The following is a 14,865-nucleotide window of genomic DNA, read 5'->3' as shown; positions in this document are numbered from 1 at the left end:
TAGTGGGGTTCCGCCGCTGCAAGTGGTGGAAGAGAGAAAATGCGAATGTACTACACCGTCCGTACGTACATACGGCGCAATAACAGTAAATGCGTAAGTGAAATCTTGTTCGGAATAAGGTAAAAACGACGTGACACGTACCCAGAATTTACAGAACTGTACAATAAGGCACGCAAACGTGACAAAAAATAATGTAGCCCGCGACACGACTCGAACCCCACGACTGGCGGCAGACCACCTGACGGTAGGAACAGTACTGCGAGTAATACTCTGCCGACACGTGTGGCGGAGTGCCGGTGCCACGACTGCACTGACGTCTGCAGCCGAGCGTAGCCAAGCCCTTCCCCTAAACAGTGATTACCTGAGAAAGTACGTTTCTCCGGAACCACATTTATAGAACATATTTTTCTCGTTTCGCAAGTGCTATCACCTCTCGACGTATTCGACATTTTTTTTTTTTTTAACACCCTGTATAAATGTTACGCGAGAGCAACAAAATACCGAAGAATTTTCTAAAAAGCAATTTCGTCATTTCGTAGCTCGACGACTGTAGCGATCTCTCGCAGCCCTCGACCTTCTGCAGTGGTAGCTGGTGGCACAGCACGGCAGGTCCACAGCACTGAGAAACTACGGGAACGCAAACAGTCGAGGTAAAAGTTCACGAGCGGCAGACAGGTGGCAGATCGTTGAAACGTAATGTGTCCTCTGGGCTCAGAAAAGCTGTAACAAGCCGTCTCTATTTACTGTTTCATTTCGATCTGTTGACCCAGGTGAAGAGATGCTGAAATAAACCTGAAATTTACAATATGTTTCCGTTGCAATTTCATCAAAAAGTCTGATGTTGATCAATAAATTTCACACAATCAAAACTAAAAAGCAGAAGATAATTATTTAAGTAAAAATCAAATTTTAACACAAAAGTACAAAATAATTTCTCCCAGGCTCATGCAGATTCCTAATCCCTGTAAAGGTAATCCTGAAATTTTGTGATTGTGAATTTTTAATAGCTATGAAAATACTTGTAAGACTGAAAATGGAAAATTTTTGGTGCATGCAACACACAACTGATGGACAAATAGTTCATCTCCTTCCTATTATCTACTATATATGCTCCACATCTTTTTCTGTTTTAAATCTTAAAAGTATTTTCGTAACACACATTTCTGAGTGGGGTCCGCCTTTAGCAAAACACTATTTTGTTTTTTGTCCCACACGTTTCACTGCAGTTGCAGCACCACGAGTGGGTTTTTTACTATTATCGGTTCTTACCACACGGTGTGGTTTGCCTGGTGTATTACGATCTTACAGTGACTGTTTTTCTTTACAGTTTGTCACCTGGAAAGTCAGTGTGACAGTGACAACTCAATACGTAGAACTTGACAATGAAGAAGGTGACGAAAAATGAAACCTTGCAGGTGACAAACTGTAAAGAAAAACAGTCACTGTAAAAACGTATAACAGCAGGAAAACCACACCGTGTTGCAAGAATCCGTAATAATAAAAAACCCACTGATCATGCTGCAACTGCAGTGAAACATGTCTAGGACAAAAAACAAAATTGTGTTTTGCTAAATGCGGACCCCATTCAAAAACATTTGTTACTGTTAAAGAAAACATAGAAAAAAGAGCTTCAACACCAAGATAAGTATTTTCATATTTATTAAAAATTCACAACCAAAAATTTTCAAGACTTTAAGGGGTTAAGTATCTGTATAGGGCTAGGAGAAACTATTTTATACTTTCTAGCCTGTTTTAAAAATGTGTTATATTAAAAACTAATTTTTATTTAAATAATTCTTCACACTCAGCCACAATTTACTGCTTGCGGATGACAATGTCCTATGTGGGGCTCAGTTTTGTAGAAATGTTAACTGAGTGTGGATTTGGTCATATCCTTTGTCTCGTTAATTTACTTTTTGCAAAAAAAACCACACACACACACACACACACACACACACGACACAGCACGGAGTTTCACAAGCACAAAGACAAGCAATAGAAACTCTTGCCTCGGGTGGACAGACATTATCTTGTCGAAATGTGAGACCGGCGCATTTTGCCACAGAGGGCCACGTATCGGGGCGTAGATTACCGTCGATACACTGCCGTGCTATAAGAGTGCCGTGGATGACCACTGAAGTGGTCCCGCCGTGAAATCTAACGCCACCCCACTCCCGGCTGTCAGACCGTACGGCCAGTGACAGTCGTGCCGGTATCTTACCGCCGGCCGGGGCGCCTCCGGACACGTCTTCAACAGTCGTGGGGGCTCAGTTTGAAGTGGGACTCTTCACCGAAGATAATTCTGTTCCGGGCGACGAGATTAGAGGCCTCGATCACCGAAGACCCGTCCGGAGACAAGCTGCCGGCAGTCAGATACTGATCTGTCACCACCGTACGCTGTGACAACCGCGAGTGGTACCGCAGGTGGCGACCGGAGGCCTCCACCTGTGAAAAGGAACGGCACTGCCGTCACTCCCAGTTGTCGTACTGTACGACGGGTGACAGACTGGTATCCGACTGTCGTCGGCTCGTATCCGGATATGCCTCTGTCGGTCGACGCCTCTAATCTCGTAAACTGGAGCAGAATTATCTTCGGTGGAGAGTCCCGCTTCGAACTGGGTGCCCGTGGTCTGGCCGAGACGTGTCTCGAGACACCTCCTGACAGTGGCAGTATACCGACCTGAATGTCACGTGGCGTACGGCCTGACAACTGGGGGTGACGGTCTGGGGTGTCCTTTTTTTCGTAGCACGATCCGTTCGGTCGTCATCCGTGGCACCCCTACGGCACGTAAACAGTGTTCTACGCTCCGTGTCGTTCCTCATTACGGTAAGCCGTGCCGGTCTCACATCTCGGCAAGATAACGTCCACCCACACACGGCGAGAGTTTCTACCGATAGCCTTCGTGCTCGCTGAACCCCCTGTCGGCCGGTGAGGTCACCAGATCTCTCTCCCGTCGAGAATATTTGGAGTATTACGGGGAGGGCCCTGCAACCAGCTCACAATTTTTACATGCCGACTGGACAGAATTTGGCACAATATACCTCAGGAAGATGTCCGAGAACACTCTACTGGTCAATGCCGAGCTGAATAACTACCCGCTTAATGGCCAGAGGCGGACCAATGTGTTACTGCTCTGCTCAATTTCTGAAACTCTTTCTCTCGAATAAATCATCCAATTTTTCTGAAATTGTGATCATTTGCTTGTCTGTACATGTAAGTCCCTTCTACTGAAATCCACCCCATCCCGGTGTCTTTTTACGTTGTCGAGTGTTTAACTACAATTGTTACGTAACTGTGCAAATATTTAGCACACTCGACACGAGGAGTGGAATACGTGACATCACGCCAGACCGTAACGGAAACGAGAAGGGGGCAGGTGGGACACACAGCCGGGAGGATGGGAAGTTAGACACGGTCGCAGTCACTCCGTTCCACTGTGGCAAATACCTAAAAATTTTCGATGCGAGATACGTCACACGTGGTGATCTAAAAATTTTATGCCCGCACTTTAGACAATGTGTAACACATTTAAATCCGACTCTCAGAGCGCCTTCAGCACACTCGAACCTCACACGAGTGGGACTCGGTGCAAAGAAAAAAGGCTCACAAATTGTAAAGTGGCAGCAGACAGTACGAGGGTAGGAGAGTCGCGTGCCGACCTTTGGCCGAGGTGTCGATGACGAGCTCCTTCTCCGGCGACGAGCTGGGAGACACTCCGGCAGCCGGGATCGGCTTGTAGGGGGGAATGGTCTTCACGTTGCCACCTTTCTTCTGTAAAAAGACACGCACAGCACTGAAAAATAGTGTAAGGGTTTAGTCACTCAGTTACACGTTACAAACATGTTTTTCACAATATTTTTCCCTATGTTGCAGACAGAGTTAGTTTATAAGCTACATTCACACAATTTGTTTTGGACTATAGCTACGCACATGAATGCACAAGTAACTGAACAGCATACTGGCCTCAATTTAACAAGAATTATCATATTGGTTTTTAATACTATTCATATAACTAGACTTTAAGAGAAAGGATAAAACTAATTAGCTGCTCAATTGTAGTCCTCAGCTGGCGAAAGAGTTGTCGTCCACATTTTCCTCTAGTGTTTCGGCAGATTTTTGCAATTTTCTTCTCGCAATGTGTAGTCGCCGTCAGCTCGACAAATACTTTAATGCGATGACCGGTGTTGATGCAAAGTGTCAGTTTCTTTCCTGCTGCAGACTTAACGTTTTTAAAATGGAAGAGTGGACTTTTATGTAGCCATTTGATAAGAGTGGCCTCAAATTACTCTAGTGTGATATTCGGTTTAGATACATGTATTAACAGGGACTCAGCCCGCCTCACATGTCACCCAGGATCTCACTGTCCACTTCCGAGTCGCTGCTGCCGTTCCGTTTATCTACGTTTACATACGCACTCCGAAGGCCACTGCACAGTGTGTTCCGGAGGGTACTTCGTACCGCTACCGGTCACTTCCTTTCCCGTTCCACCCACTCACAAATAAAACGACCATCTAAATACCTCCGTACGAGCCGTAAAGTCTCTCACCTCTGCAGTCCTCGTGCGAAATATACGTCACTGCCGGCAGAAACGTTCTGCAGTACTCCGAATGTAGGTTTTCTAAATTTTCTCGACTGTGTCCGACAAAAAGAATGTCGTCCTCCTTCGGGGGATTCCCACTAGAGTACACGGAGCATTTCCGTAATACTCGTGCATTTATCAGACCGACCACCCACTTCTAAATCACTTCGACACCCGCCTTTAAACCGACACAGTGGGGATCCCGAACACTGGAGCAGTACTCGAGAATGAGTTGCACTACTGCCTTATACGTGGTCTCCTTTACAGTGGCACCACACTTCCCAAAAGTTTCTAAGGATAAACCGAACTAGACTGTTTACCTTCCCTACTGCTGTCCTTACATTCGCAGTCCATTTTGTGTCACTCTGCAAAGTTATACCTAGATATTTAATTGACACGACTGTCGAGCAGGGTGCCGTATTCGAACATTATGTTTTAGTTTTTCCTACTCCTCTGCATTTACTTACATTATTCTACATTTAGAGCCCGCTCTCATTCGTCAGACCGACTAGAAATTTTGTTTGAGCCATCTCGTGTCATCCGGCAGCCACTGTCGACGATTACGTACCAGTTTCTGTTCCGTAAGAAGTCTCGTCCCACTCGTGTATCTGGGAACGCTTTTGAAAATTTAGGATTGCGGAATCTGCCCATTCCCCCCGTACGATGTTCGCAGGTTATCGAATGAGAAAAGGGCGGGTCATGTTTTGCACGAGCGACGCTCTCTAAATCTGTGCCAATTTGCCGACAGAAGGTTTTCTATCTCGAGGAAATATATTATATTCGAAATGAGAATATGTTTGATAATTCTGTAGGACTCAAGTATTAAGGTTATCGGACTGTAATACTGTGGGTCTCTTCTTTTACCCTCTTTATACGTAAGAGTCAGTTGCGACTCTCACAATAAATGATAGTTTTATATATGAGGCCGATGCTGCAGTGTGTTCTCCGTAAAACCTAACTGGGATTCTATCTGACTCTGGCGCCTTACTTGTTTTCAACTCTTTCGGTCGCTTCCCTAAACACCGGTGACACCCATTTCCACGCTCTCAATGTGAGAGTCCGTGCGACAGTCGAACAACAGTACGTTCCTAACATTCCCCTTGGGTAACTGATTTCTTAAACGTGAAATTTAGAATTTCAGCTTTTCTTTTGGTGTCTTCTCTCTCTCTCTCTCTCTCTCTCTCTCTCTCTCTCTCTGTCTTCCGTCTCGTCACCACCTTCCTCTCCTCTTCTCCCCCGTCACCCTCTCTCCATCTCTTATGCGCTCTATCCCCCGAATGTTCACCATCCTGTGCAGCTGCCGAGTTACTGTGTCACGAGAGCTGCCTCACACTACCCTGCTACCTCCTCCTTACCTCACGCATTCTTCCCTACCGCATCCCCGACTCCATCTACCCACGTTATGTCTTTCTGTACCAAATATTCGACCGCCGTTAGCACGGGCACGGGTGTGTACGTTTGGGTGTGTGTGTGTGTGTGTGTGTGTGTGTGTGTGTGTGTGTGTGAACGTGAGTACCATAACAAGAGCGAGAGCTCCGTAGTCATAGTCAACCGTTTTCTGTTGCTTCTTTCCGAACACTGTAGGTAAGTGGTTGCCTTTCTCTATTTTACAAAAAAATTATTATGTTAAAGTGAGAAAGTGAGTAAAGGTCTCATCAAGCTGAAGGTTGTTTCAACACCAGACAGTGCTCTACCTAATAGGCACAACCCTCCACAGGGTGTTCTAGTTGTGAAACTAGTTGAAAAGGTGAAAAGTGTTTACAGTAGTGACTGTATAAGTCACCACGGCACATCCCGTTCTCTCGCAATCCCCCCCCGCCCCCCCCCCCCCATCTCTACCTCTCGTGTGCTCTACCCCCTGCACTCCTTTCGTTTCGTCGTGCAGCCTCCGATCTCTCTCTCTGAAGACCACCACCACCACCTACCCTGCTACCCCTCCTCGCCTTCCCTACCCTCTCCCGAGTGTGTCTACCTGTGTTACTGCCGTCGATAATCGGCAGTGTCACCACGAGTCTGCACTTTCGGATGCCCATGCCGTCACGTGTACAAATGTGTGTACTTTCGGTAGAGAAACATCGAGAGCTCGGAAGCTAGTGCGAATACCATTTTCTGTCGCAAGTTTCTATACGCTGTACGTCAGTCGGCTATAAGCGAGTGACTCCCTTTCGCTTATCTTATGTATTGTCCGTTTAGGAGTTTCCATTGTTCTTATACTTAAACACTGTACAGTTATCGGGAGTCTGAATTTATCGATCACTATGCAAAGTTCACAGTGAGTAAGTAATAAGCATCTGAAAGTACAATTTTTTCTCGGTCATTGCCACTTGTAGACTTCTCGAACTTCATCGACTACCTAACAGATCAAAACGAAAATTTCTGTTCCGACACTGACAATGTTGAGTGTTCATGGAAAAAGTTCAAGGCAATCGTAAAATGCGTTTTAGACAGGTACGTGCCGAGTAAAACTGTGAGGGACGGGAAAAACCCACCGTGGTTCGACAACAAAGTTAGGAAACTACTGCGAAAGGAAAGAGAGCTTCACTCCAAGTTTAAACGCAGCCAAAACCTCTCAGACAAACAGAAGCTAAACGATGTCAAAGTTAGCGTAAGGAGGGCTATGCGTGAAGCGTTCAGTGAATTCAAAAGTAAAATTCCATGTACCGACTTGACAGAAAATCCTAGGAAGTTCTTGTCTTAGATTAAATCAGTAAGTGGCTCGAAACAGCATATCCAGACACTCCGGGATGATGATGGCATTGAAACAGAGGATGACACATGTAAAGCTGAAATACTAAACACCTTTCTCCAAAGCTGTTTCACAGAGGAAGACCGCACTGCAGTTCCTTCTCTAAATCCTCGCACGAACAGAAAAGTGGCTGACATCGAAATAAGTGACCAAAGAATAGAAAAGCAACTGGAATCACTCAACAGAGGAAAGTGCACTGGACCTGACGGGATACCAATTCGATTCTACACAGAGTACGCGAAAGAACTTGCCCTCCTTCTAACAGCCGTGTACCGCAAGTCTCTAGAGGAACGGAAGGTTACAAATGATTGGAAAAGAGTACAGGTAGTTCCAGTTTTCAAGAAGGGTCGTTGACCAGATGCGCAAAACTATAGGCCTATATCTCTGACATCGATCTGTTGTAGAATTTTAGAACACGTTTTTTTGCTGGCGTATCATGTCGTTTTTGGAAACCCAGAATCTACTCTGTAGGAATCAACACGAATTCCAGAAACAGCGATCGTGTGAGACCCAACTCGCTTTATTTGTTCATGAGACCCAGAAAATATTAGATACAGGCCCCCAGGTAGATGCCATTTTCCTTGACTTCCGGAAGGCGTTCGATACAGTTCCGCACTGTCGTCTGATAAACGAAGTAAGAGCCTACGGAATATCAGATCAGCTGTGTGGCTGGATTGAAGAGTTTTTAGCAAACAGAACACAGCATGTTGTTATCAATGGAGAGACGTCTACAGACGTTAAAGTAACCTCTGGCGTGCCACAGGGGAGTGTTATGGGACCATTGCTTTTCACAATATATATAAATGACCTAGTAGATAGTGTCGGAAGTTCTGTGCGGCTTTTCGCGGATGATGCTGTAGTATACAGAGAAGTTGCAGCATTAGAAAATTGTAGCGAAATGCAGGAAGATCTGCAACACATAGGCACTTGGTGCAGGGAGTGGCAACTGACCCTTAACATAGACAAATGTAATGTATTGCGAATACATAGAAAGAAGGATCCTTTATTGTATGATTATATGATAGCGGAACAAACACTGGTAGCAGTTACTTCTGTAAAATATCTGGGAGTATGTGTGCGGAACGATTTGAAGTGGAATGATCATATAAAATTAATTGTCGGTAAGGCGGGTACCAGGTTGAGATTCACTGGGAGAGTCCCTATTAAATGTAGTCCATCGACGAAGGAGGTGGCTTACACCACACTCGTTAGACCTATACTTGAGTATTGCTCATCAGTGTGGGTTCCATACCAGGTCGGGTTGACGGAGGAGATAGAGAAGATCCAAAGAAGAGTGGTGCGTTTCGTCACAGGGTTATTTGGTAAGCGTGATAGCGTTACGGAGATGTTTAGCAAACTCAAGTGGCAGACTCTGCAAGAGATGCGCTCTGCATCGCGGTGTAGCTTGCTCGCCAGGTTTCGAGAGGGTGTGTTTCTGGATGAGGTATCGAATGTATTGCTTCCCCCTTCTTATACCTCCCAAGGAGATCACGAATGTAAAATTAGAGAGATTAGAGCGCGCACGGAGGCTTTCAGACAGTCGTTCTTCCCGCGAACCGTACGCGACTGGAACAGGAAAGGGACGTAATGGCAGTGGCACATAAAAGTGCCCTCCGCCACACACCATTGGGTGGCTTGCGGAGTATAAATGTAGATGTAGAAGTGTAGCTCACTCACCTATGTTAAAATAGTGAAGCTGCCACATTTTAAGACGCTGGTCATCACACTTAACTGTGAGGTAATAAATGAAAAACAATTATGTAATGTCTTGTATTTTGTACATCATTTAATAACAGCTGAACACAATCAATAAACACGGGAAGAAGAATATAGGAAAAGTTCGACGAGGCAGAGGCGTAAAAAAGACGTCGGTAAGTTGGGGCACTACACCCCTCACTCGACAGCTGTGGTGACGAGAAGGGCGTCTGACCGCGGAGTTAAATGTCGCAGGTTTGCAAGGAAAAAGCTGCAACTGTCGTGATGAGAAGGGCGTCTGACCGCGGAGTTAAATGTCGCAGGTCTGCAAGGAAAAAGCTGCATGGGATTTTTATACACTTTCTTATAGATTTCAACTTAGTACAAACAAAAAACACACCAAAAAAATTGCACCAGGCAATTTTTTTGTTCCAGCCAATTTTCTGTTTATATTAAGCATAACATTCCGAATTACTAAATTTTAAGCTATTTATTTTTATTTAAAAAAATAATGTTTTAACCAAGTAATGGTGGGCTTTTTTAAAGCAAAAAAATTGTTAAGAGTCGAAGAGAGTAGGGTTGGAGGGAGATGTGTAAAGTAATTTCTGTGTTACGAGGAATGCCACACGATCCTGTCGAAACAGGTTAAACTTGTCTACAGTGGGCAGTACGTGTTTCGGCATGTCATCTGTGGTACTAGGAATAAACATAAAGAACCAGCCGTTATATCAGATCGTGTTTCAACAACCTAAAAATGTTCAGTTAGTCACTGGCCATTGAACACCTCACTCAGTTTATACTCAGCACTCGAAGGCTACTGTGCTCGTGTTTTTATTTCTGGAGTACAGCTCACAGAGGCCAGATAATTTCTCCCGCATGCTACTGTTATGTTTCTGGTGAATACACAGTGAAAAGTCAACAAAGAGACTTAAAGTGAGTTTGTCAAGAAAGTTTATTTTGCATATTTCAAACTGAAACTTGCAGATCAGGAAAAGGGAGTCTTATTTGGTCTCCTCTTTTTGAAAGCAGTGGCAGACAAGGAAAAAGAAGAGTGGAGTTCTTTCGAGAATGTAGAGCACGAGTTTCTGGGAAATACCCAGGGTCCCGACTACAAAAACACTGTACGACGCACGTTGGCAGTGTACAAAGCTGGAGGATGTGAGGTGAGCTAATATTTCATTTCTTACACTCCCGTATTGACTATTTTCCAGAAAAATGGGAATCTACAGTGTAGCACGGAGTGGAAGATCGCACCAGGATGTCCACAAAATACGGAGAGACAGTACCGAGAATGATGTAACATCAATACGTTAGCAGACTACTGCTAGCTGCTCAATTAAGAAACCAGAGAAGGAATTCTGAAATGATTTCATAAAAGCACCAATGAGACAAAGAAAAGACTGCACGAGAAAACAAAGTAGGAAATTGCGTACAAATCAGAAACGATTTTTCATTATTAGAAAATATAATATGCCGAGTCCACCATAGAGGTTCATAAACACTAGCCCGAACAACAGCCGGTGGATTCAGCCAAACGTCGGTCGCCAATGCACTGGCATCGGGCCTGTCATCCTCACCAAACCGGGGGTTTGGGACCGACGGATTTGGGCACGTGGAATCACAGCTGACTCTGACAATGAGCCAGGGTCACTCCTGTTCCGCTGTTCAAAGCAGTATCTCAACAACAGTTTCACTAGCAGATATTACGAGGAACGAGGAGGATTTAGTAGTGGCCTCACACGGAAAAAAATCGAAGGAAAAAATGACACAGGTGGATGACGTCTCGTTTAAACCGTATGAAGCAGTATGATGGGACAAAAGCAATGTCCACCTTAAAACTGAATTGCAATACGGGCCACTTCATATATTTTCTGCAAATCGGAGATACAGATTTGGAATTTTTATCGAATTCTGTGAGCCCTAAAATTTCCAAAGATTACATCCTCTTTAGGAAAGCTGTACCTGCAGCAAAACTTTATCCAAAGATTCCATTTTCTTCTTCACACTGTGCACATTAATTTCTACTAGCTCATTTACTTTTCTTTAAGGGCCTAATCTTAATTTTTTTTTTTTTTTTTTAAATATAGTTTGTAGGACCCCGAAAACATTCCCACACACGATAAGACTGTAAGTTTAATGCTATCTCCGTATTTCACTCAATAAACACATATTTTTAAGACACTATAAATACATACTCATTTAAGTGACACTACGTAACCGACAAGCATTCGAGCCGGTGTCCACACTAGGAGGCGGGTCCCGATCTCGACTCGACACCGAGGCTCCAAAGTTAAAACCGCAGTCGGAATCTCGACCGACGCCTACTGCTCCGTCGGCTACAATTTGGCACCTTTACAAAATTGGCAAATCTCGACCGATAAAGCGACCAGTTGCCGTGTTTACCACCTTAATAAATAAGTGTTTATATTAAAAAGTTTTTGTAATTTTTCGAGAAAGTTTACGTGACGGGATATTGTGGAAGCTGTTTTCAGAATCTGTGACCTCGAAACCGTACAATTCGTGCAAAATATCCCGTGCAGTTTGCTTCCAGACCTGAATAATGGAATAAAATTTTCCCTACCTGCAACAGAACAGCCACTGCCAGATGGAATAGAGGCTGAGGAAACAGAGGAGCGAGACAGGCAGAAGGCAGAGCTGCGGGCGTACGCACCAGCTTGGAGTAGTGGTGCTGGCAGTAGCCGCAGTACTTGACGTTGTCCAGGTAGTTGCCCGCCTCCTCGCAGAGCAGCCCCAGCGCCTGCGCGCACGTCACGTGGAACTGCTGCTTGCAGCCCGACCGGTTGCACTGCATGCACGCGCCCACGGTCGCGCGCCCGCCGTTGCCGCCGGGCCCCGCCTTGCCCTGCTCCTCGCAGATGTAGCACACCTGCCGACAGGGGCACGGGCCGCCGTCAGCGGGGCACTCGCACGAGCGTTAGCGGGGGAGGGGACGGGGGGTAGTGGGAGGTCGCGACCCCGCGAGTGGGGCGCCAGCACGGGGTAGCGGTGGGACGCCCGAGGAGGACGTCGGTGACACACTCTTGACAGAATCGTCGAGGAATTTGCTGTGGGAAGTTTGGGGATATTGAGGAAAATCTAAATCTGGACGGGAATCGATTTAGAGGAACGATCAGCACATAGTTTACAGAATGTCGACTAGAAAATTTCTAAATGAAAGAAAGTGGAGTATCGATAAAACAAAAGAAAATGTTTTACGACATCTGTACTACAGCTATAAGATATGCCACGGTTGTTTTTTTAATATTTCATTAACTAAAGTGGATTTCGAGAAATGCCTCGTCCTCTGGCAATACCTACACGCGATTGTGCCATTCTCGGTATATATATCGTGAAGCGGAATTCCACCGACAAACTTTTGGAGGAGACAGTATGGATTAAAAATGGGAAAAGAAGTCTCTAAAATGCATATGTTAAGAGCTGTGAGCAGTTGTTCGTCTCTGATGCTGTAAAATATGTCTCTCATTGCACCCTCTTTCATTTCCGTATTTTGGGAGGAGGTCTTACGGACCAAAACAAGAAAAAACTTCCCGTAAACGTGGGCTCCAAAATGTATACCTTAACAGCTGTGACCACATGTTCAGTAGAAGAAAAGTGTTTCAAAGTAGCAAAGATGAACAAGTACCATGTATGCATTTTAGAGCCCTTGTTTAATGGACTTCTTTTTTTTTTTTTGGTCCATACTCGAACTCTGATGAAACAAACAAAAGCGCTGGCAGGTTGATAGACACACAAATAAACACAAACATAAAGACAAAATTCAAGCTTTCACAACCAACGGTTGCTTCATCAGGAAAGAGTGAAAGACGAAAGGATCTGGGTTTTAAGGGAGAGGGTAAGGAGTCATTCCAATCCCGGGAGTGAAAAGACTTACCTTAGGGGGAAAAAAGGACAGGTATACACTCGCGCACACACACACATATCCATCCGCACATACACAGACACAAGCAGACATTTGTAAAGGCAAAGAGTTAGGGCAGAGATCTGGCAAAGAGTTTGGGCAGAGATGTCAGTCGAGGCGGAAGTACAGAGGCAAAGATGTTGTTGAAATACAGGTGAGGTATGAGCAGCGGCAAATTGGAATTAGCGGAGATTGAGGCCTGGCGGGTAACGAGAAGAGAGGATATACTGAAGGGCAAGTTCCCATCTCCGGAGTTCTGACAGGTTGGTGTCAGTGGGAGGTATCCAGATAACCCGGACGGTGTAACACTGTGCCAAGATGTGCTGGCCGTGCACCGAGGCACGTTTAGCCACAGGGTGATCCTCATTACCGACAAACACTGTCTGCCTGTGTCCGTTCATGCGAATTGACAGTTTGTTGCTGGTCATTCCCACATAGAAAGCTTCACAGTGTAGGCAGGTCAGATGGTAAATCACGTGGGTGCTTTCACACGTGGCTCTGCCTTTGATCGTGTACACCTTCCGGGTTACAGGACTGGAGTAGGTGGTGGTGGGAGGGTGCATGGGACAGGTTTTACACCGGGGGTGGTTACAAGGGTAGGAGCCAGAGGGTAGGGAAGGTGGTTTGGGGATTTCATAGGGATGAACTAAGAGGTTACGAAGGTTAGGTGGACGGCGGAAAGACACTCTTGGTGGAGTGGAGAGGATTTCGTGAAGGATGGATCTCATTTCAGGGCAGGATTTGAGGAAGTCGTATCCCTGCTGGAGAGTCACATTCAGAGTCTGATCCAGTCCCGGAAAGTATCCTGTCACAGGTGTGGCACTTTTGGGGCTCTTCTGTGGGAGGTTCTGGGTTTGAGGAGATGAGGAAGTGGCTCTGGTTATTTGCTTCTGTACCAGGTCGGGAGGGTAGTTGCGGGATGCGAAAGCTGTTTTCAGGTTGTTGGTGTAATGGTTCAGGGATTCCAGACTGGAGCAGATTCATTTGCCACGAAGACCTAGGCTATAGGAAAGGGACCGTTTGATGTGGAATGGGTGGCAGCTGTCATAGTGGAGGTACTGTTGCTTGCTGGTGGGTTTGATGTGGACAGACATGTGAAGCTGGCCATTGGACAGCTGGATGTCAACGTCAAGGAAAGTGGCATGGGATTTGGAGTAGGACCAGGTGAATCTGATGGAACCAAAGGAGTTGAGGTTGGAGAGGAAATTCTGGAGTTCTTCTTCACTGTGAGTCCAGATCATGAAGATGTCATCAATAAATCTGTACCAAACTTTGGGTTGGCAGGCCTGGGTAACCAAGAAGGCTTCCTCTAAGTGACCCATGAATAGGTTGGCGTACGAGGGGGCCATCCTGGTGCCCATGGCTGTTCCCTTTAATTGTTGGTATGTCTGGCATTCGAAAGTGAAGAAGTTGTGGGTCAGGATGAAGCTGGCTAAGGTAATGAGGAAAGAGGTTTTAGGTAGGTTGGTAGGTGATCGGCGTGAAAGGAAGTGCTCCATCGCAGCGAGGCCCTGGACGTGCGGAATATTTGTGTATAAGGAAGTGGCATCAATGGTTACAAGCATGGTTTCCGGGGGTAACAGACTGGGTAGGGATTCCAGGTGTTCGAGAAAGTGGTTGGTGCCTTTGATGAAGGATGGGAGACTGCATGTAATGCGTTGAAGGTGTTGATCTACGTAGGCAGAGATACGTTCTGTGGGGGCTTGGTAACCAGCTACAATGGGACGGCCGGGATGATTGGGTTTGTGAATTTTAGGAAGAAGGTAGAAGGTAGGGGTGCGGGATGTTGGTGGGGTCAGGAGGTTGATGGAGTCAGGTGAAAGGTTTTGTAGGGGGCCTAAGGTTCTGAGGATTCCTTGAAGCTCCGCCTGGACATCAGGAATGGGATTATCTTGGCAAACTTTGTATGTAGTGTTGTCTGAAAG

The 14,865-nt window shown here is 45.7% G+C and overlaps 1 protein-coding gene across 1 annotated transcript in view; it reads right to left on the bottom strand.

Moving 5' to 3' along the window:
• LOC124720181 (protein AF-17-like) overlaps positions 1–14,865 on the bottom strand; it is a gene marked incomplete at its 3' end in the record, with an annotated part of 86,895 nt that overhangs the window by 45,583 nt on the left and 26,447 nt on the right. The window contains exons 4-5 of the mRNA XM_047245506.1: positions 11,693–11,908; positions 3,661–3,772 (exon numbers count right to left, since the gene is read on the bottom strand). Coding sequence (XP_047101462.1) covers positions 3,661–3,772; positions 11,693–11,908 — 328 coding nt within the window. The remainder of the gene's footprint in view (positions 1–3,660; positions 3,773–11,692; positions 11,909–14,865) is intronic.

The sequence above is a fragment of the Schistocerca piceifrons genome, chromosome 11 (assembly GCF_021461385.2).
Source record: "Schistocerca piceifrons isolate TAMUIC-IGC-003096 chromosome 11, iqSchPice1.1, whole genome shotgun sequence".
Classification (NCBI taxonomy): domain Eukaryota; kingdom Metazoa; phylum Arthropoda; class Insecta; order Orthoptera; family Acrididae; genus Schistocerca; species Schistocerca piceifrons.
The sequence above is the reverse complement of the archived record's forward strand: the minus strand, read 5'-3'. Positions and strand labels throughout refer to the sequence as shown.